The sequence below is a fragment of the Branchiostoma floridae genome, chromosome 8, assembly GCF_000003815.2.
Source record: "Branchiostoma floridae strain S238N-H82 chromosome 8, Bfl_VNyyK, whole genome shotgun sequence".
NCBI classification, from domain to species: domain Eukaryota; kingdom Metazoa; phylum Chordata; class Leptocardii; order Amphioxiformes; family Branchiostomatidae; genus Branchiostoma; species Branchiostoma floridae.
The window spans coordinates 14,576,160-14,598,687 of NC_049986.1; the positions used below are offsets into that span (position 1 = coordinate 14,576,160).

The 22,528-nt window shown below is 42.4% G+C and overlaps 4 protein-coding genes and 1 long non-coding RNA gene across 5 annotated transcripts in view; 2 read left to right on the forward strand and 3 right to left on the reverse strand.

The window, feature by feature from the left end:
* Window positions 1-90: 90 nt before the first annotated feature.
* LOC118421350 (cAMP-responsive element-binding protein-like 2) lies at window positions 91-3,741 on the forward strand. The gene is made up of 2 exons (XM_035828611.1): window positions 91-268; window positions 3,337-3,741. Exons 1-2 carry the CDS (start codon window positions 203-205, stop codon window positions 3,640-3,642), a joined length of 372 nt encoding a protein of 123 aa, XP_035684504.1. The 5' UTR covers window positions 91-202; the 3' UTR covers window positions 3,643-3,741.
* Window positions 949-2,668, reverse strand: LOC118421357. Its single transcript, XR_004831825.1, has 2 exons — window positions 2,423-2,668; window positions 949-1,564 (listed from the first exon to the last, which is right to left on the reverse strand). It is a non-coding gene; the product is annotated as an uncharacterized LOC118421357 (long non-coding RNA).
* Window positions 3,742-4,255: 514 nt separating the features above from the next.
* Window positions 4,256-12,101, reverse strand: LOC118421795 (28S ribosomal protein S2, mitochondrial-like). Its single transcript, XM_035829296.1, has 3 exons — window positions 12,074-12,101; window positions 6,001-6,135; window positions 4,256-5,737 (listed from the first exon to the last, which is right to left on the reverse strand). Exons 1-3 carry the CDS (start codon window positions 12,099-12,101, stop codon window positions 5,049-5,051), a joined length of 852 nt encoding a protein of 283 aa, XP_035685189.1. The 3' UTR covers window positions 4,256-5,048.
* Window positions 12,102-13,747: 1,646 nt separating this feature from the next.
* On the reverse strand, window positions 13,748-14,572 carry LOC118421796 (major facilitator superfamily domain-containing protein 6-like). The gene is made up of 2 exons (XM_035829297.1): window positions 14,170-14,572; window positions 13,748-13,923 (listed from the first exon to the last, which is right to left on the reverse strand). Exons 1-2 carry the CDS (start codon window positions 14,570-14,572, stop codon window positions 13,748-13,750), a joined length of 579 nt encoding a protein of 192 aa, XP_035685190.1.
* A 7,359-nt stretch (window positions 14,573-21,931) lies between these two features.
* Window positions 21,932-22,528, forward strand: part of LOC118421797 (protein crumbs-like) — a 56,465-nt gene continuing 55,868 nt past the window's right edge. The window contains exon 1 of the mRNA XM_035829298.1: window positions 21,932-22,104. Within this exon, the coding sequence (XP_035685191.1) occupies window positions 22,068-22,104 (37 nt within the window). The 5' untranslated portion in view covers window positions 21,932-22,067. The remainder of the gene's footprint in view (window positions 22,105-22,528) is intronic.

The following is a 22,528-nucleotide window of genomic DNA, read 5'->3' on the forward strand; positions in this document are numbered from 1 at the left end:
CATTGAAGAGAGAATATCTTTTAATTCTCAACTTAATTCTTTTGATAATTCATCTTATTTTACATTTCTAGTAAAAATGTTGATTTCACCGTCTGGAATATTCCATGGTGAGTCACGGGTGATGACGTAACACCAAAACATTTCGGAAGAAGACAAGATGACGACAGGCTGACCAGCTCGAGGTTTGTAGGAGCTCACAAATATGAAGACAGAAGCTTCAAGTCCAGAAGATACAAAGGATAAGACTCAGAAGACGGCAGATGGGAAGGTAACAAGGAAAAAACTGTTTGCTTGTATCTCAAAAGGATGTTTTTAACCCTACAATGTCTTTAATAGCCAGTAGCGCTATGTTTACAAGTGCACTGTCGGACTGTTTTAAAAGGACATGGTATTTAACCAGAAATTACGGACGAGTTTCACCTTCCTGTCATCTGACAGCTCAGACTTTCAATGTTTCTTAACACTTAGGACTCAGAGGCTCCTTTCGCTAATACTATAGATTCTTTTCGTTATTCCAAGTTTTTTTTACTGAAGCACCCACATAGAAACTTGCGGCATCTCACCTATGGAGAATGGCGGCCATCTTGAATTCAGTCAAACCTCACGAGATCTCGCGATTTTAGCCCCGAGATTCAGTCAAACCTCACGAGATCACGCGATTTTAGCCCCGAGATTCAAGCAGATGCATGGTAGCAAGCATTACATACGCACCTGAATAAAGTTTTGTTTAGAATAGGGTAGCCATTTTCAAATGTATTTTTACACAAAAAGACTACCGGTAGTCTTTTTGTGTAAAAATACATTTGAAAATGGTTTGCTTGTTAATTTGACATTTTTTGTCTACTAATTTCCAAATAAAGGTGCAAATGTTAAGACCACTGACTGAGAACTGACTGTATTATATATAGTTAATTAAGTAGAAAGTGCAACAATAATTGAGACATTAAATATTTTGTCAAATATATTTATTATGACATGAATAAAAACACTGTACAGACGTTTCATTTAAGAAGTATGACTTTAGATACTTTAGTATAAGTTATTGAACCTATTGTCTACTTCATGGTGGTCCTATCCATGTGATCATAATAAAAGTCACTATAGAATAGTCTTTGTACACCAACAGTTACACAATAAAAACAATAAAACAAATTGATAATCGTGAAAACGTATCTAACAATCAGTAATGAATTGTTTCGGGTTGCTAATTTGGTGGCCATTGAAATAATATTGTAATAAAATGTATACAATAACATTTTATGGTGTATTTCCCTCATCAAAGGGGAAAAGGCTACAAGCATCAGAGCTAGACTATATGTTCTTAAGTTATCTTATAAATGCTGCACAAATGTGGCCTATAAATTATGATATATCATTTAATAACATATTTTGAAACTGTTGAACTTTGTTCAGTTAAGCCACATAGTTTTTTGGCTCAACAACAGAACCCTCATGCAGTGGTCAGGTAGACTGAGAGGATGCTACAGCAGGCATGGTACTACTACTAGTACTAGGGGACAGCCAGTTCCCAGTTCTCTTCAACTTTCAGCTGCTCTTGGGAGTCCTGCCAGGATGACAAAAAAGAATGATTAATCTACCGCTCAAAACAGTATTCTAAAAATACATGGCAACTTCTAACGTTACAATTCAAGGAAGCTATTGCATAGTATAAACATACTATGTAGAATGGGATGAGGCTATATAGTCTTCAGTCTTTCATGGAAATCAGCAGAATAACTAACACAGAACCGTGAGGGAACTGAACATTTGTCGAGATGAATACATAATGAATTAAAAATATATGTATATATATATATTATTGATATTATTAATAATCAAACAAGATGCAAAACTCTTCAGTTTTTCCCTTTGTTTAAAATCACCTATATACACATTCTTTTATTTAGAGCATATTTATCAGCCCTGTCAGTCTCCTTTCCTCTATATACTACTTACTTGTTACTTGATAAGGTCTATATACATTTATTTATCACTTGCGGCTTTCCTGGCTAAGAAAGTTTTCATGTCTTCAGAGCATGCCAATCATAATGCTATGCAGGTATATAAGCTATACTAAGACAATGATCATTTCTGCTATTTAAGCTTCTGCGTCTAGAAATAAGCCTTACTTCGAAAACTTTAGGCCATGCAATAACATGCCAGGCCCCCTGGGACAGAGAGTTCAGGCGCACTTTTCATGCCAAAAATCCATGCATATTGCTCGCGACTAAAAATTTACGGCCGCGTCTAGAAAAAGTTCCTATGTAATAACACGCCATGACGTGTCTGGAACCCACACAAAAATCCGCTAGTTCCAGAAAAAATTATGCAGTTAATTACAGACTAATTACTCCAAGACATCCTTGAGATCATTAGTCATCACCTCATGGCCTTGTAAAATTTTCAAAAATTCATATCTCACCCGAAATTCGTCCTAGAAACCTCCGGTTTTTTGTATTCGGTAGGACGTCTTCTCCATTATTGAAAACACAGCCAGTGCGCATGTCTAAAGCCCGCTCTCTTTCCCAGATCAGTCTGCAAGCTAGGCAAGGCATTAGTTCTACCGACCCTGGGGTCGAGATTTTCCCAGGTCACGTGGTACGTTAATGAGCCAAGCTTTGCTCAGATCATCATCATCATATCCAAGATGGCGGCACCGGTTGTTCTATAGCAGGTTTCTATGTGGCACCTGCCTTTTAATACGTTTACGTAAAACTGGCATATGTTAGCTAGTCGTGGATGGCCTGATTTTCACATCACTTCCTCAGTCAAATTGTCAAGGAGCATGTTTTTTCTCCCACAGATCTCGTCAAGTGTTAGCAAGTCCTTTCAAGTGTTAGCATTATTTACTTAGCTACCAAGGAACCTAATGATACTGTCACTCTGGCATCGATGTTCATATGTTAACAAACATTGACCTTGTCACTGTGTAACGTTACATGTAACAGTTAGCTGTCATCAAAAAGCTTCACAGTAATGAAGGTTAAGATGTCTCTTTAATAACAGTTACTTTGGGGAGATTCATTAGTCACATAGGTAACTAGTTAATAGAATTTTTTCATCAATCAGTGACTAGTCCATCATGATCACGGAGTGACCTAGTTCTCGCGAGAGTTGCGAGAACTAGGCCGAGAATTGCGTAGATCTAGGTCACTCCGTGATCATGATGGACTGATAGCCATCGAAAATTTGGAGGTATGTGTGTTTACCTGTCAAAACTAGTCACTGGTTGATGAAAAAATTCTATTAACCAGTTACTTTGGGGTATCCTTGAAGAAGAACACCATCAGAGACCTCATTAACTCATGATGACGTGCAAATTTGATCAACCTGTAGGTGAAGAAGCAGGCTAAACGTGGACGGAAGCCCTCCAAGATCGACATGAAGGCGAAGTTAGAGAGAAGCCGACAGAGCGCGCGGGAGTGCCGGGCCCGCAAGAAGCTCCGCTACCAGTACCTGGAGGAGATGGTGGCCAACAGGGAGAAGACGATCATCACTCGCAGACAGGAGCTGGACAAGCTGAAGAAGTGGTGTGAGGAGATCGATGCGGGGACTGTCCCTCCACAGGCCGTACAGATGGCCAGACAGGTGCAGGAGGAGCCGGAGGACGATGATGACGATCTTCTGTCTGCTGACGAATAGGGAGATTCTTCCAGGAGGAATGGGATAAAGACACTGTTGACTTGAGATTCCCTTTAAAAATAAGCCTCTTAGGCTGTCGTCTGGACCTGTTTGTTATTTATGAAATCTTTCAAAATCATTCTGAGACCACCGGGATAGCACGGTGATTGGTGAATGTTAAAAATGTAACTGTTCTTGTCAAGATGTGGATGACCCTCATTATAAGTTGAAAGTATATTGAAAGATGAAATAGCTTATTTAACAATATCTGATGTATTCTGCTATCTGAGGAATTGGACAGCTGAGTACACACTGTAGATGTTTGTTGTTGTGGCAGAAAGCTACAGACTTTAAAACATGGACTATCTAATCGAATGTACTGTTACATATGGTTAGCCCCATTTGCTACTTAAATGTCACATAGACTGTTGCACTTGGGCTGTATGAAATTGTTTTTGTTTAGGTGTGGATTGCCCTCGGAGCTCCCATGTATTTTGGATGTTTGAACTACTACTACTAACGTTACTAAGATGAAATACAACTGAAGTATAATCTGTAGATGTTTGCTGTTGTGACATCAAGTATCAAACATACTGTTATGTAGAACTTTGGTCCAGGACAAGAGTTGTGATGACCAAGAATGATTTTAATTGGAAGAGGGAGGTTGTACAGTGTTGGTAGTTAGGTTTTTGTTAAAACTATGAAGCAGTTTTGTGGTACTAGTATTCACGTGGAAAAGTTCTGCAATGGGAGAATAACAGTATCGGTAATATAATTTCAAATACTGGTATGTGGAATAGGCTATGGCACAGAAAATTGCCCTGTCTTATTTATGTTTTTGTGGCATACTTTTCTCTGCAAGTGGTAGCCCTTTAGCAGTAACAATAGAAGACAGTGGCCCAGTTGCAAGATGCACACATGTAGCTTTCAGTATATGGACTGTCTGAAGTGACAAACTGTAACTGTATTTTTTTTTCAAATTGTATCCATTGTAACATTATCTGATATAGTATGGTGTATATACAATATACAAATGAATATTTGCTAATATCAAAATAAGAGAGAGTCACACATGAACGACAATGTATAATCAATGAATTATATTACATGTATATACTCCAGATATAATGAACAATGTGTTTGAGCTGTGCTAATGATATACAATAGTAAAATTAAGAGTATACACTGCAATGTTGTTGTAGTTGCTCTGCTTCATTAGTCGATCAAGTCGTTGTAATATATAGGAAGGAGACGCCTTTGTGCGTAAGCACCACAATCAATGATGACGAAAGAAAGGAACACTAGGTAAGAACTAAGAAGTAACAAAGAAAACTGTCAACAAACTACACAATAGACAACTTTCTATTCTTCTAAACCTAGGGGTAATGATTTCACTTTTTCCAAATGTCACACTCAGACCCTCTGTATCATGCTCCTTCTTTTCTTGTTTTTTCCTCCCTTTCTTTAGCTATCTGCTTCTCTATCTCCTCTCTCTTTGCCTTTCCTTTCAAAATGGCTTCTTTGAGGAGCCTACAGTAGAGTTCCACTGCTTCCGGACTATCGTCGTTCCCTGGTACAGGGTACGTGATCAGGTTCGGATTACAGTTGGTGTCCACGATCCCGACAGTGGGGATGTTCAGCTTTGCTGCATCTCGTATCGCTACGTGTGACTCAAACACATTATTCAGCGTGTGGAGGAAGATCACAAGCTCTGGCAGCCTCACCCCCTCCCCGTACTGTAAGGTAGCGTTAGTGAACATTCCCCCCTGCCAGTAGCGCGTGTGAGCGTACTCTCCACAGTCCTTTGCCGTGTTTTCAATGAGATGTGTAAACTGGCGGTGGCGACTGATGAACAGGACGATAGCTTTGCGGTAAGCCATGTGTGCCGTGAAGTTCAGCGCACGGGTTAGGAGCTCCACAGTTTGGTCCAGGTCGATGATGTGAACTCCGAGACGAGCGCCGAAGATGTAAGGATACATGTTTCTGTCCCACGCTCCCTCCTTGTGGCCGACATGGACGTTAGCCCTGAACAGGTCCCTCTGGGTGAAGAGTTTGTTGACCTCAAAGAAGTCAGGATGCTTCAGAGGTTCCAACAGAATCCTCTCTATTGTTGATTCTGTCGACATTTGGTAAAAAAACACAGTTAAAAAGGGTAGTTGAGAGAGGAAGAGTGCCGACAATGGACAAGAGGCTATAACTATAAAACACCCCTTAAAACTCTACAGTTTAATAAAGTTTATTGTGTGAGAGAGATAACTTATTGTATTGCTGAAAACAGAATATTCTTCATTTGTATTTCTAGTACATCTATATACCTGGTATGTCTATATGACCCTATAAAAGTGCTGAAACTTAAAAAGTTCTATACGTAGAACATACCATCGTTCTCGAGGACTGATGGGGCCTCCTTTGCAGATGTTTCTTGCTTGGCGAGGTCACTTAATGGCGTGGCCGCTGTCGAGAATAATCGTGACCTAAAGAGTCCCCTGGTGACTACGGACTGCATCACAGCAGCTGGAAATCATAATTAGCAATTGTACTTTATATAAACATACAAGGCAAATACACAAGACACTTTTAACCACATTTAATCATATAACATAATATCTATGTACCAGCCACCTCTGACCTTTATACTTAATCAATTTGCTATTATACTTTATATATAAACATACATGGCAAACACACAAGACACTTATAACCTAAAATCATATATCATCTCTAGGTGACATCCATCCATTGATACAATATCAATCGTTTATATTTTGCTGGAAATCATCGTCTACAGCGGCGATCGCGTCATAGTTAACACCCGTCAGCGTCAGTGACGCGTCAGAAATCGTCAGTGACGCGTCAGTAATCGTCAGTGACTGGTCAGAAACCGTCAGACATCGTCAGATGCCCGTCAGAATTCGTCAGAGTCAAACGCTGACCAGTCAGCGTCAGCGTTAATGATATGTATGAGATGGGGTCAGGTTTCATGTTTATTTTGTACCCCGACAAGACAATAGCAATTTTGTCACCTCCTAGTGTGCGAGTTTTCGTTGCGATGTTGCGTCAGGTCGTTGACCCCCGAAATACGCAGCTTACATGTACGTGATATGCTGCGCGCTTCTGGGAGGGGAAAGTTGTAAACTTAATACTTGCTCTTCTGAACAGCTTAAATACACACATAAGACTAAAAGGAGTTGGCAATGATTAGATCATTAGAGTATGAGTCATTTTTGTTGAAGATTGATTGCTAAAAAAAAAATTTAGTGTTGTCTTCTCGAACCGACTGTGGCCATGTTGTTTATCACGTTGTTATTTGGGCGCTAACCGCTCGACCGATCTGAGACTGGGTGGGTCTTATATACGGACTTTCAGTGCTTTAGCGATTCATTTGTTAGGTCGTTATTTTCTACTGGTTTCATTTGATAAATGTAAGAAAATGGCATCGTGGTCGAGAATGACATCGGGGAAATCGTCTGACACGGCCGGGTACAATCGACATTTTGATCATGCAAAATTTTCAGGTACGGGTGAAGAAAAGCCGGCCTGAGAAACCAATTGTTATATTCTTTAGCAGATAAATGACAGCTTTTATCGAGATCGATTCTTGTCTTGCACTTGTCAGCAAATACGAATATTTTTTGTCTTGCTTCAAAAACTCGCACATCGACGGGAAACACGTGAAGTTTCCAATTTCCCGAGCCGAAACAGTCCGTGCGATTAGAAAAACAGCTCACAAAACTGCGATCTACGTAGTAGCTAAGTGAATACTCGTATATGATTGTAACGCAGTTTAAAAAGCTAGCAATGATATCCGATGTTACAAAACTGTGTCAGCGTTTTTATGTATCCACGGAACAAAGAAAAATACGGCAAAATGTAAAGCAAAGCACATGTTAAAAAAAAATGTTGGACCCGAACGTACCTTACGTGTAAACAAACATGAATGCTAGCGGTACAACTTCTCTGCGGGTTCAAACTACGATTTATTAAGCCGAAGATTTAACTAAAATTTGTGCACTGTAACAAAAACAGCGAGAATCGTTTGGGATCTGGATGAAACTGAACTATAGATTATACGATATGATACATCGGCTTCTGATCGCGCGCGAAACAGCAGCTCCGAGGACGGCCACTACAAATGTACACTCTCCCACGATGCGCGATCTTGATTGACAGATCGCGGTTGTTTGAAGATCGTGCCGCCCGCGCCGGACTGTCTGAAACTTTGCAGGACGCTAATTCAATCATTTTTGACAGCCAATCAGCAAAGAGAAAAACTGACAGCAAAAATAACTTGATACTTGTCTATAAATGAGGTTCTGTCGTTCGAAGAACCCCGAAACATGGCTCGCAAAAAATAAACGAAAGACTTGCAGTTCGAAATCTAAAGACCGGTAAGACGGACAATTTGTGGCAACCAGGAACCGGGATAAATCTAAAAGAGGGACGGGCCCATGCAGAAATAAATATCTTGTCCACCAGCCGTGTCCGCCGAAACATTGAATGAGCCAACTGTCTCTTTCTGTCAAATTTATGCATGATCAACATATACGATGCTTTATTTAGTACATTACTTGTGCTCGCAATTATGAGGGTAACGAATTTCTGTTTAGGCTCTGGAAACTACAAGGGCGTGTTTCCCGCCGGCGTGCGAGTTTTCGCGGGTGATTACAGGGGATTGTTGTAAACAAAACAAAACATTATCGTGTTTGGCGGTAAGTGGAAGACAAGAATTGATCCGGTAAAATCTCTTGTTATTTATTAATGTTTTGAGTAGAGTTACTACTATATGGTTCCTCAAGGCGGATTTATTAAATCCTTAGACTTTTGAGTCCATGGTAAACGTGTACAATACATTTTACCGCCATATTAAAGATCACCGTAACTACGATAAGTTGATTATCAATTAGACATCATTTATAGCTACTTTTGTATGCTAGAAATTTAGGTTTTCGTCCGCCGGCTTTTTCCTGGAAACACTGCTGCTCGTACTGTCGAGGGCGCAACTAAGCATGAAGACCTACCTGTTCCCGAGGGAGCTCTTGGGCCGGAACATCGCCATCGGACGTTCCTGCTCATCGTACAGTCGACCAGGGCATATTCCAACCATACGCCACGGCATATATTCAACCTTATGTGTTTTTGAATCTATTTATTAAGTGTGTTTTGTCTGATATCAGTTCAAAAGTTCTGTTAAATTCACTAACACCAGTTCTAGTTCCACTTTGTTTAACGGTAGCTAGGCTAGAAAAGTAGGATTCAGGTCACCATCCGCCGGCTTCCTTGGCAGTTGTCGAGGTTGCAACTCGGCCAAGACCTACCTGTTCCTGGCGGAGCTCTCGGGACGGAACATCGCTGACGGCCGCTCCTGATCGTCGGGCAGTCGACCGACGAAACCCTACTCCAGGGCATATATTCAACCTTATGTGTTTTTTAATCTATTTATTGTGTTTTGTCTGCTGTTAGTTGAAAAGTTCAGTTGTATTAACTAACATTGGTTCTATTTCTACTATGGATAAAGGGATTCTGGTTTCCATCCGTTGAGTAGCTTCCTTGGCACAATGATGATCGTTGAGAAATCTTACGTGTGTGCAACTTATGTACGCTTCATCATAACATATAACGTTTAAAACCTGGAAGGTAAGTTTATACCAGGTTTTCCATCATCATTCTGCTGCTATCCGATCGAAAATCATCTATTCCGAGTGTTGGAAATACGGTAAGTACGTTGCTAAATGCACTAGTGTATGAAGAAACCCAATGCCTTTGTCATCTCGAGTCGCGGTGGTACCACATACGAAATGTTTCAGTATAAACCGCAACTGAATCTGTCTAACAAACAGAGACGCTTTGTGTGGAACATAACGATGTGGGTTTACGATACATGTCGTTCAAAAATATTCAAAATATATTCATGGACACTAAATATCGCTATCAAGTAGAATAAACCAAGAAAAAAATCAAACACGGTGGAAAAACATGCACCGTGCTGATTGTTCTTACAATAAATGAATGAAGACCTTTATTGAACATTTTGCCATGCCGGGCTATCAAGTACAGTACCCGCGGGCCCGTTCTTTGAGAATGCCGCCAAACCAAGGTCCTTGGTGAAACTCAAAGAAGCCGCGCCCCGGCCGCATGTGTCAATCAATTGAGCGGCGCGGTGGGAGGGTCCAGGTCAGACCCATTTTTGCTACAATTCTACCGGTATCTGAACATCTAATAAACATATTCACATGCACAAAACATCTATTGATTTTGATTTTAACAATGCAGGCCTCATATTTTCACCCAAAACCACAAAGATTGACAACATTTCCCACTTTCTAAACGCCACACAAAACTCTATCCTCGGCTGTGACATCGTAATTACGGCGTGTACACACCGACTGCGCGTGTCATACCGAGGAGAAAATTGTCTCACTATAGAATCTTTGGTTATAATTAATAGGAAGCGAGGACGAAGTAGCTCTAAAATAGCTCCACCATTCCAGGTATGTATTTGTCGAACGTTAATGGTGCAAAGATATTCCTATCAAAATTCGTAGGTTTTCCGCGTGCGTGCGTGCGGATGTTCCCGATCGCTGACAAATTCGGCGGCAAAATCTTCGATAAAAACACACCAAAACCTCTTCAAAGCGGATTATTAGACAGAGAACTCCTTTTTTTCAGTGCTGTGCCGTTAAATTCACTGATATAAACATAGCCATAGACGTAATTCCTGCAAGCGTCATGTAATATTTACATACTGTTACGCAATGGTGGGCCCGTCGTCCGTAATGGAGCAGCTAAACATGGCAAAGTTTTCAGTTGAAGTTTACGCCGTATTTAACTTAAAAATACCGGGACTCGAACTTATATGATATTTTTACGTCTTGCACAATAATTATATGAAGGTAGCCCAGCCAAAAATGTATTGTTGTAGTCGATTATGGCCTGCAGCTCGCTTGTTTTGTCTGCCGCCAGTGTTTGACCGATGGGCGTGCTTAGCGCTTTGCGTTGCAAAAAAAAATATATATATATTTCCGCGTTCTTCGGGTTGACTTTTTGAATTCACCTTTATTCTATTCAAAGAAATAGGTATCCGGAGAATGTTTCCCGACCACAGAACTCTTTTACTACGAGATGTTTTGAACATGATTGCTGTTGACAATTTTGCTCCGATTTTTTTGCAAATGTAACGTTACACTACCTCCCGGCCGGGAGTTTTATCGAGGAATGATACTTTCGTGATAAAATCAACAACAATAATTAACAGGCAAATGAAGAGCTAATGAGCAAAATAAGTAATTGATAAAGTAAGATAAAACAGATCCACTCTTAGCAAGCAGTAACAGAAGAAAATGTCTGTATAATTCGATCTACTCAAATGCAGGCAAGATCGCCGTCTCTTTCCGCTGTTCAGTTTTCGTATCGGCAAGTTTCTGCGCAGCATGACGCAAATTACTTCTCCTCCCACTAATCTGTGATGTTACCGCAGCCTGCATATGAATGGTTCGTCATTTGATAACGCTGACCAGTCAGAAAAGCGACAGTTTCCGTCAGTGACGCGTCAGAAAAATGCTGTGACGGAATAATGTCCGTCAGAAATCGTCAGTGACGCGTCAGAAATCGTCAGCGTCAGTGACGGGTGTTAACTATGGCGCGAACGCCGCTGTATATCAATTATCAAAGCTATTGGACTGATGATGATAAATGCTGGTAGGCTTGGACCAGGGCTCTAGCCAGCTCGAAATTTTTTTCCGTCAGCCAATTCCCATTGTCGCGAAAATAGCGAAAACACTCTTCCAGGAGTGACTGAACTGAGACCTTGAAAAACGGGTTTTTAAGGAGATTATCGTATGCTAAAGGGCGCCGACACACTTTGTCAACAATAATAACAATAGCAAAACAAACAGTGTGTGGCTTTTACGGCCGTGGACGGCGTCCCCAAGCCGCCTGTAGATTCCAACAAGGATTTTTGTACGTCAAGATTGACGGATTGGTTTTAAAATTTTTCCGTCACACGCAGCAAATTTCCGTCAATCGACAGAAAAACGGACGCTGGCTAGAGCCCTGGCTTGGACAGAGAATTTTTATGGGGGAGGGGGGAAGCTGGGAGACATGGGGACTGGGTCGGTGTGAAATTCGTTTGTAATTTAACGGAGTCCCCATCTTTAAGCTCCTGGACTAGCTTTATAAAAAAAACTATGAAAAAAAATACGACGCTCATGGCGTTCCCCTTGTTTGGAGGCAAAAAGACTCGGTTATACCGGGTTATAACGTGATGTGTTATAATAACGAGTTCTTGCAAACAAGAGCGACAAGTTCACCGATTTTTTACTGCATGCACTAGAGAAATCCAACAACAAGAACGCGATCAAAATAACCATGCTCTGTCTTACATGTTCGCTTAACATATCCAGCGCAACAGATACGGCTGCTAAACAAAAATGTTCAGATGAAAATTTGTACCAACCTCCGCCAAACCGCATGGGCGCCGCCATGTTGCTTTGAGCACTGATAATCCGCACCCGGCACAAAGACGACACTGTGCGGAATTAAAGAGAACTGCAACGTTTCTTGTTCTGTGAGGACGGGTGCAAATTTAAAAGTCCAAACTTTTTGTGCCGAGTTATATGAGCAAATTATTGCAGAATGACCCACAGCAGAAACGCTTTGGCTTGGCCGTCCTGATAAAGTTTGTGCACATATTTAGTTTATTCTAAAAGTAATCCAAAACGTCATATCTGAGCACGTAATTTACACCAATTCTCTTGTCAGTGTCCTTGTCACGGGCTACGTCGTTAAGATTCCCCACCATACACAATTCGAAGGGTCCTCGGCGAATTCAACAACTCGATCGCTACAATGTTCACCCTGCAATTATTCTTCAATTTATGGTAAATCTAACAAAATACACTGGCCAGTCAAAGCATAACGATTTATTCTCTGGACAATCAAAATACACACTTAAGCGTTGGAATGCTCCTTCATAGTGATAAAACAAATAATTCAGCACAACAAATAACTTGTTAACGTTACGTGGAAAGCTAAAACAACGCTTCTCGAATACATGTAATTTACTGACAACAAATCAGAGTGAATCAAATGGCTCGCCACGACGCACGTGTAAACGCATGCAAACTCCCACCCTACATGCGCCAGATGTTTGTCTATTGCCGAGACCAAAGCACAAGAACAACCAGGCAAAGCACAAGTAATCAACTTGCTGTCCCTAAACCCCACCGAGAAATCTTCAGAAGAGCCATCACCTACCGTGGACCCACCATCTGGAACAGTCTACCACCGGACATACGCACTGCCACAACTCTGGCTTCCTTTAAGAGACTCTTAAAGTAATGGGAACGGCCAAATGAACGTTCGAACGGACTCGAATCATGTAGCAGTTTCTATCATGTATTTTGTATGTATGTAAATGTAAATTGTGTATATAGACGTATAGGACTTATAAGGACTCAAAACGATGTAACTTTATCTCTAGTTATATATTCTGTCTGACCCTTGCCTCTTCTCTCATGACCTCAATGAAAAGCGGCCTGCAGGCCGATTTGAGCTTTCATGAATAAATAAAGGTTCAAACAAACAAACCCTCTCCTGTGGCCTGACAATGCGGAGGAAGCCGATGCGTTCACCAGTTTTGTTACTCACTCTCCCACCTCTGAGAAACGCACCCGGTTTCATGGCCGACCAGGTCACGCCCCTGTTGCTTGGCGCCAAAGTCGTTTTCGTTTCGTTTCCTTCCCCGGGATACGAGTGTCCTTCTATTTTAGAACAAAATGCATACCGTGAGATTACGTTTAGGTCTCCGCAGATTCTGGGGCCTAGTATATGATGTCAAACTGGCACGCAGCATAACTTACGGTCAGCGACGGTACCAATGAGGAGATCTGGATAAGAAAAAAATTATGTTCCTAGTAAACTATTTTTGACTAGGAACGTAGTGTTTGGTAAACACACACAAACATGGAAAGTTTTAAACATACGGTTAGATTGATGAAGAGGCTGTATACCTGCACCAACCGTCGACACTTAGGAAAGGCGTGTTATTTAAGTTCATTTCCAAAGGGCAATGTCACAGCGGCACCAGAAATTGAACCCGTGACCTCTAGATCATCTCGAGCCCACAAGCTTAGCCACTGTCCGTCAGCATGTTCTCACCTGAGTTCTTTTTGCTCCCAAAACAAATGTACAGCAGGTAGAACAGGATGAATCCGATCAGACAGGAAACGGCGAAGGCCCTGAAAAGCACCACGGCGCCAAACCGGTCGAATACTTGGCCGCCGACCAGGTCGCCCAAAGGGTCCCCTGTAGATTAAAGTGGAACATTTCATAGCTGAGAAATCTGTCCATCGTTTCTTATGTTGTGCTCTTAAAAAATCTCCAACAAAGATGCAGTTTCAAAAAGCTAGTGTGGCCAAATCTATATAACAAGTTACTAGTACCACTTCTTCATCGGTCTGAAAATGACAAAGAAACCTCAGTAAAAACCTGTATTCCTGTCGCTGCACATTCGTACTCGGAATGGAAAAGGAACTTATAAAAAAAACTTACCAAGTGCGCAAAAAGTTGTCGTTACAATCGCTTGAGCGACTGTCTGTAGTTCATCCTGGGCAGAGATGCTGGCGTATGACGTCGTGGCTGCCCACGTGACCGCTTGGTAGCCGTTGAGTGTATCTATTGCTACTGCCCACCACGGATTACTTACAAACGAGTACAGTAGGAACCTGAGCCCGAAAACTACGAACCCGACACCTAGCACCACTTCGTGTCCGAGCTTCCTTATGATAGAGCCGGAAATAACGTAAGCCGGAATCTCTGACGCCTTTTTGACGAACAGGTAAGTACCAAGGACAGTCTGGCTGGCGCCCAGGTTTTTCAGATGGAGGAACAGGAACGTTCCGCTCGCGCCATCACAGGCACCAAGTAGAAGAACGGCAAACAGGACAATGATCATTTAATGATGAGATGCAGTTGTGAAAGCAGTCTGTCCAAGTTTTTTAGGAATCCTGTGGACGGTCCAGTACGGACGGTGCTCCAGTCTTTTAATGCCAGCAGACAAACCACAGTCAAGGCCATGAAGGTCAGATACATGAAGAAGGCCACAGAATAGTCAGTGTTCCAAGGCATATCTGGACCCGTGCTGTCCACGTTTTTTTCTGGACTCGGCCGACCGGTGACCGCATCCATGGCGACGCCAGACACCAAACCAAAAAGCGCGTATCCAACAGATCCAAAAACACGTTGTCGTCCGAATTCACCTCTTCCATTTTTCTTAATTATTTGGGACCTGAAAGATGGGGGCATAGTTCTATTAACAGTACGTGCTCGTCCAGTCACTGACGAAACTTTGTATGCTGTCTGAAGCGTCTGACTGTTCCCAAACTTTCTAGTTGCTTGATTAACTGATAAACCTTGCAAACCCTGTATTGATTCGAAGAAGAGCAAAACCAGGACAGTTTACCTGTACAATTGAGCTCCATTGCACACCGTGGGAGATGAAGACAATCCAAAAGAATAGCCAGAAGGTTAGGGAGAACCATGTCTGCGTGTCGCCTGTGTCTCCTTCGCCTGGCTCCGCTAGATCTCCCTGTTCCCGGGTCGCTCGTGACTCAGCTGCCCAGGGGACTGGCGGGATGAACAACATCGAGAAGAGCAGAGTAGAAGCCACAATTACGGCCAAGACAGCCACCATTTTGGACCTAGGCACAGAGGCAATCAAAATGAAAATAAAGATCACCGTTTTTTGTTGTCAAACTCAGATATTGGCACATTGGTGCATCATATCTGCCTATGTTTTTGTCACATATTAGACTAACGAATGTTAAGTCAGAAGGAATAGGAGTCCTCAAACACGAGACGTCTGGCTTTACGCCCGATCCTAAAGGACGTCCCTGTCCGAAGCTCCGTATGCAGTCTTCTTTACCTCAAGTCAAGGGAAGAAGTTGGCGTAAAGTGCATTGGGAATGTTGTGTCAGGGATTTGAACCCAGGACCTGTAACTTCTGTAGATTCTGAAACAAACACCTTACATGTAATCTCCAGGCAACGCTGTAGCTCCATGTATTCTTGTAGACATACCGTCCAGTGATGTCTGCAATGCTGCCGAGGGCTGGCCTGATGAAAACCGACATGAATTTCCCACCAGACTTGATGACACCTATCTGAGACGGCAGAAGCCCCTTCTGTTGCATGTACACGGGGAGGTATGGGTAGATACAGGACGCTCCTGCAAGACAATCAGAGATGGCAGCCTTCACTACCTTAGAATGCAAGGTTTTAAGCGCCGAGAGAGAGAGAGAGAGAGAGGGAGAGAGAGAGAGAGACAGAGAGAGACAGAGAGAGACACACACACAGAGACGGAAAAAAAGAAAAAGAGAGAAAGAAAGAAAAGAGAAAGAAAAGAGAAAGAAAGGAGAAAGAAAAAGAAAGAAAAAGAGAAAGAAAAGAGAAAGAAAAGAGAAAGAAAAGAGAAAGAAAAGAGAAAGAAAAGAGAAAGAAAAGAGAAAGAAAAGAGAAAGAAAACAAAAGACATTGCAAGCAAAAGTTCCCCAAAATACAGGGTCTAAAAATGCGATTTCAATAATTTCTGGCTATACATGTCCTAAAGTGAGGAATCGAAGTTAAGTCGTACCAGAATAAAAGAAGAAGAAGATCGCCTTGACGACCAGGAGATCTCCATCCACACTTACACAGGACATATTGGGAGATTTGGTGTTGAATGTAGTCACGGATCCGGAGAATGACGCGTCCCTTGTTCGTAGTGACCTGTACAGTAGGTGCGAATGTAAAGTTGCAATCTTTCTGCTGACAGGTTGCAGCTAGTGCTAGTTCCAAGTTTCATCATATCACTGACACTTTTAACGCTAGACAAAAAATTACTCCTTCATAAACGGATGGTATAACTGCAGCAACAGGAGTATAAAATGCATCCTTAACTCCGACTGTAACTCTAAGCAATACTTTCTTAAACAGGTGTGTATATAAGATTTTATGATTACCACTTTACCACCATGTTAGAATATATATTTCGCAACAGATTATGAGAAATGTGAACTCAAACCAAGTCGACTCTCGAAACCCTTTCGTCACTTTTTTTTTTGCCGCGCGTGCCACTGAGAACTGAGCTAGGGGCTGATAGCTGCAGGTGGTTGCAAAGTAATCTGGTTCGTCGGCCCAAACTGACTGTTACACTGGGGATCCGCATGTTAGGCTATTTTAATGATTATGATATCCCTATCATGCCTTAAATTTCACCCTGAGCAAAAGAAAGTGAAAGGTTATAAGCTCACCGCAGCAACTCCAAAATTGGTTACTGCCAACGGTCGACTCATCTACACTTTCTAACGGTGCCCTTCGGTGTAACGGGTACGTGATTTTAAGTGTCAAAGCATTCTGTCCCTCCCAAAATTGTGGTCTCTGTGCTCAATGACAACTGACAACTTGTAATTACAGGTTGATGTGCCATGACGATTTTCTGTAATTTGGCGGAGCCGCGTGAATCGCTGAAGGGAATTTTGCAATGGTCATATTATATCACTTCCCTCGTGCGAGTTGATGACCAAAGCACATGTCATGCTTCGTCCTTTGCTTTACAGACAATTTCAACCAATAAAATGAAGAACCTCATTGCTTCAACAAAACCGGTTGAACTCTGGCCTGGATGCCACATGCTTCTACTACCGCGGTGAACATCGTGTTTGCCCCGCCACGGTAAGACAGGTCGGAATGCTTTTAAAATAGGCCTCACTGGACTCATCAAATCAATAAGGCGTAACTGGTGAATCAGAGCTGTCATGGGTCTGTTCTCTCAAGGCCGCCACCGGGTTCACTGGCCTATATGACCGCGTTTTTTTAAAAACCTTTTGTACATCTTTCAATGCGGCAAACACAACGCCATGATACGGCAACGCGTAAACAACAACATTGCACCGATCCCTACCTCTGCTTTGAGATTACTCCTAATGTAATAGGGTCCTGCCTGTTCGAGGGGCGTCCCGACTTGAGGAGGACTGCCTACATATTACGCTAAATTCAGTACTCTACGTGAAATTCTCAGGCTTTCCAATGCATTATGCAAAACCATTAGCAACTGAGCTATCACACAAAGCTTGTGATTGTTAGAAGCTTGGACGTGACAAAAGCACCATTCTTGAACACTAAAAGCATGACTGATAATGATCAGGTACAACCTGTATGTTCACTTACCGGGAGGCATGTGCACCACTGAACTACATTTGTATAAACATCTGACATACACATTGGATCCGGACAAAACAATACATTTGCTTATATGATGAAGCCGACAATGTCATGTAAAAGTTGATGGTGCAAATTCCTATTTACGTGTTTCAAGTAAAAATAATGTGTCACCATAGAGGGGCCATAGATGCTATCAGATACGTTGAAGTTCGCCCAACATCGACGTATTTGAAAGCATAGTCTTGTTGTACTACGTCTTAATTTACACAATCAAACAGGAAAACTTGACCTGTGGTCTTTTTGAAAACAATATGACCTTTCTTAAATTCTGTGCCTCCATGTCGTCAGGCGCAGGTAAGTTTATGTCGTCCATGAGCAGACCAAATTGCAACTGATAATCTGGTCACGCCCAGCTTTTGGACAGACGAGGACAGTGTGGCACTGCACTCAGTCAAGTTAATGCTAACAGTGTATACAAGTCAATACACAGTACAATGAGACAGAAGGTAAAGGTAGTCTTTTCTTTTACCTCCCCAACCGAAGCTAGGTACCCATTTTTACACCTGGGTGATGTGGGGAAGGTCGTGTAAAGTGCACGTGCCTTACCCAAGGGCACAACGCGGGTATTGAACTATAGATTCCGAGCCGTACTGTTCTAGTCTTTTCAAGCACATGCTTTCCAGTATAAAAAAGATATGAACTTTCTACGAAGCCTGGCAAACCTCAATTAGATCTAGAATCTGTACAATGTACACGTATTCCCACCTGCGAGGCACAAATCGGACTGCAATATGAGGTAGAATTGTCGAGCCACCGCGGAATCGCCTATGTATGTAATGAGGTCAAACCTGTGTGAGTAAAACAACTGGCATGTCAAAGTCTCACATTTTATATTTGTGGGGTCGTTGTGGCATACCGGAAGCCAGAGGTCCTGGGTTCAAATCCGATTTCCTGTGCCATTGAGAAATTAAGGCACCTTACATGACTTTCTTCCCTTCACTCAGGTGGAAATGAGTGCCTTTCGACGCCTTTTGATCGATTGCTGACGTCACACCTGCGGCAAGTCACGTGTCAGTCGAACACTGTATCCCCTTCATAGTGACGTCTTTCATTCTTGATCGGAACATAAGACCATAGAAGTTGCGTAAAAAAGAATACTCTAGGCCACGCTCCATCCTCAACCAGACACAGTTTGTGACTTTGAACAATATTATACCAGTCGGCTATACTTATTTTTTTTCGGGTAGGGCAGGTACTACGCACTAGAAATGAAGCTGTCAAATACGCTGTACCAGTTTACGTAAAATATATGCTCTTCGCTCAGAGCGGCCCCGCAAGGTATTACATAAAACTAAAACAGCTGAATACATTCTACGAGAAAAGACATGCAGGTCATTTTATAGCCAACAGCGGTGGGTATATATGAATATACACGACTCTTTGCTCTAGGTCGGGAAGATTGCATTTGCTGATTGGTCAAATGTTTTCTGGAAGTGGCCAATGATCTGAAGCTTTTATTTCAATGGCTGCTAGGGGTCGCTCTTGTCATGTGGCGATTAAAACGAAGTTCGTTTGAATGATTACTCGCCAAGCAGAGGTTCGACAACGGTTGTGTTTTAGCGTAGAAAGAAATTAACTTGAATGATATATTTTATTGTCCATAGCTTGTAGAATCTCTATCTTTCCTTCTTAACGTTGAGAAGAATCAGGTAGAGCAGTAATATAAAACATTGTATCCGTGTGTGTGTGTGTGTGTGTGTGTGTGTGTGTGTGTGTGCGCGTGTGTGTGTGTGTGCACATGTCTGTCTGTGTATTTGCAATGTGTGCGTGTCAGTGAGTGGTACCGAATAGCCTGGTATCCAGCAGAAATGTAGCTCCTAAGTCTCTTACTCTCCTCTTCGCAATTATAGCCTGGTATCCAGCCGTCTGGCCCCGGTTATTGCGAAGAGGACAGAAGAGACTCGGGAGCTATATTACGGCTGGATACCAGGCTAGTACCGAAAGCAATTTCGGCAACTTGAAGCCGTATACTTTTCCAAGACACTGTCAGGTCATTTCAGCCATAAATTGTGCCGTGAGAAGAAAAGGGAAAGTGTCACCCGTAATGACACCTATTATCCCCCCTGGTGGGTTCTTAAGAGCTCCATTGTTCCGGAGCACACCTGAGGTACCCTTACTCAGTTCACACGCAACCAGCCAGAAACACACAAACACACTGGGCAAACCGAAGGAACGACCGACAGAAACGTGAGCCACCCAAAGATTGCTTAATTACATCCGCCGGTATCTTTCTGTCGGTCACGTCACTTGCTTGACATCAATTTTCCGGACGGTGGGGCGATCTTGGCTTTGAGCCAGACCCTGACTGAAGAACCGAGGCCCGGGAGATCCCACAATGTCTCCGGTTGTCTTCGACTTTATCCGGGAAGTGTGTAAGAAACCCTGACTTTGATGTGACGACGGCTTTAATCGCAATACTAAAATACAGGTGAACGACGGAGACACGATTTTATTGGTCTAAGTTGCATGCCGGCGTTACTTGTCCTTGTACGTTTGTTAGTATCGTTACAATGTACTTGGTTCACAGTTTGAATTCCCCGGAAGATGCAGTGTCTCTTACTCCCAAGGTCCCTTGTCCTAAAGTTCTCTGAGACTGTTATTATGCGGACAGCGTACCCGAAGTTAGGGTCGTTGAACCTGTAATCATAGACTGCGTGATTTGATCTGACAGCACTGCAGTCTCAGGAGTTTCACAAACATATAATCTATGCTCCCCTATTGTCGCAATAATAACATCGATCATGATATCTAGTCTTCCATGAAAGATGAAAAAGAGCATCTATTGTTAATGAATTGAGACCAGTTTCTGATATGAGTACTCCTTTAAAACCTTGGTCAGTCAGAAGGAAAATTTTAGAAGCTTTTTAGGGGTGAAGAATAGGGCTGCAAGGACAATCATTTTGACAATACAAGATATATAAAATTAAAAACAAGAGAAAGTAAGATGCATGTATAACTTTGTACTGGGAAGTACCGTATGCATGGAAGCAATTACCCTATTGGAAAGCAATGGAAATATGAACTTTCAAGTAGGATAAAAGTTTTTATGTTGTCAAGGACACATCTAAATGCATGTTTGTTTCTAGTCTGTGTAACGCAAACTCCGGGCGCGGCAATGTAGACGGGCCTGAGAAGCGCGATTAAATCAGGCTAGTTTGTTTCGTGCGTAAAATTAAAAGGATTGGGGTCGCAATGCACGTAAAGCGTGGCCGCTGTGGAATTCAAAAATCCTTTTGGTGACGCAAGGTTCTGAAAGGCTCCGTAGTGTAGATATTGAAGCGCCCAATTTTCTTGTCAAACATTGGCACGCAATGTCAAGTTAGAAATATGACACAGTCCTTGTAAAATTCCCAAGCTCCCCTAACACCTGCCCCTGTGATTACAGTACACTGGTATATACTTGGTAGAAAAAGGAAGTTTCCAGTGAAGAACTCCGTTCTGTTGATGTTGTGTCACCTATTTTGGAATTCGTATTTGATTGGTACCCAATGATCATTCCTTGTCACCGTACTTCCTGAAGGTAGCAATATGTCGAACACGATTTGGACATGAACTTTTCGAATTCTTAAAAGCTTTTTTACGGGAATTTAACTCGGAAATACAGTAAAATGAGATAGCAAGAATTCTTTTGCGTCACCGCATGATAGAGCACCTCTGGCCTTTATACGTCATACTCTTGACAGCTTATCAAGATATCTATCAAAGTACGCGGAGCATGACAGCTATCGCGAACATCCAGATAGCGATAGCGGTTCTATCCGTCATCACTAGGGACACCAAACATGATGAAATGCTTGCCACCTCCAGTCTCCAAGCAGATGTAGGGAGGAAAGGATAAATTGTTTTGTGTTCTGATGAAAGCCCAGTCTATATGGTATTGTGGGTCTATTGTATTTGAAGATAATTCTACCATTTCCCATTATTGCATCTGCTTTAACATGTTAAATGTTGAAGGAACGCTCCCACCCTTCCGTCGTTCTTGGTCGTACTCGTAGCCCTCGGCAAAATGATTGACAGTTGAAGCCACACCCCCAAGCGGTCTCCAGGTCACGTGACGGATCGGGCTACTCCCCTACTCGGCGCTACCGTACTCAGTTACAATCACACTCAAATATGTCCGGCGGGAGCACAGACAGACTTTGAACCCAACCGTTGTAGCGGATTTTAAAAACCTCCACTCTGGGAACCAAGATGGAAAACACTCGGGGATTCTTCCTGCTAGGTGTCGGTAAGTGTCGATCATATTTTTATAGTGGGAGAAAATTGTGATGAGCGGTTCTTGTTTGGCGAGTAGTTGTCATCATGGCGTCAGCGTCCAAACTTGTCCCTGAACCTCCTGCTCGAGAACGGTTGTGGGTTTGTTTAGGGCCGGATCAGTCAGCTAAGGGTGATTACCACCTTCCTGCCGCTTGTACAACACAGATCAGACATTTGGTCCGAAATTCCTGTGACCATCCGTGTGGAAAAACTACCCTGGAGCATGTGGAAGGGGGAGGGCGCTAACACTCACCTAGCGAGTCGAAAAACCTGGATAACGGTACACTGTGGTGATGGCAAATTTAATTACAGCCCACCCTGGACGTTGCTAATCGAGTAAAACATAAGATTTTAGCCCACGGGCATTAAATGTGTGTTTCATTTACGATGTCTTC

Coding starts and splice junctions, on each gene's coding strand:
- LOC118421350 (XM_035828611.1), top strand. CDS start 203: ATGAAGACAGAAGCTTCAAGTCCAGAAGATACAAAGGATAAGACTCAG. Junction 269..3,336: donor AGAAGACGGCAGATGGGAAG/GTAACAAGGAAA, acceptor ATCAACCTGTAG/GTGAAGAAGCAGGCTAAACG.
- LOC118421796 (XM_035829297.1), bottom strand. CDS start 14,572: ATGATCATTGTCCTGTTTGCCGTTCTTCTACTTGGTGCCTGTGATGGC. Junction 13,924..14,169: donor GACAACTTTTTGCGCACTTG/GTAAGTTTTTTT, acceptor TTTAATCTACAG/GGGACCCTTTGGGCGACCTG.
- LOC118421795 (XM_035829296.1), bottom strand. CDS start 12,101: ATGGCGGCGCCCATGCGGTTTGGCGGAG. Junction 6,136..12,073: donor GCCCATGCGGTTTGGCGGAG/GTTGGTACAAAT, acceptor TATGATTTCCAG/CTGCTGTGATGCAGTCCGTA. Junction 5,738..6,000: donor ATCAGTCCTCGAGAACGATG/GTATGTTCTACG, acceptor AAATGTCGACAG/AATCAACAATAGAGAGGATT.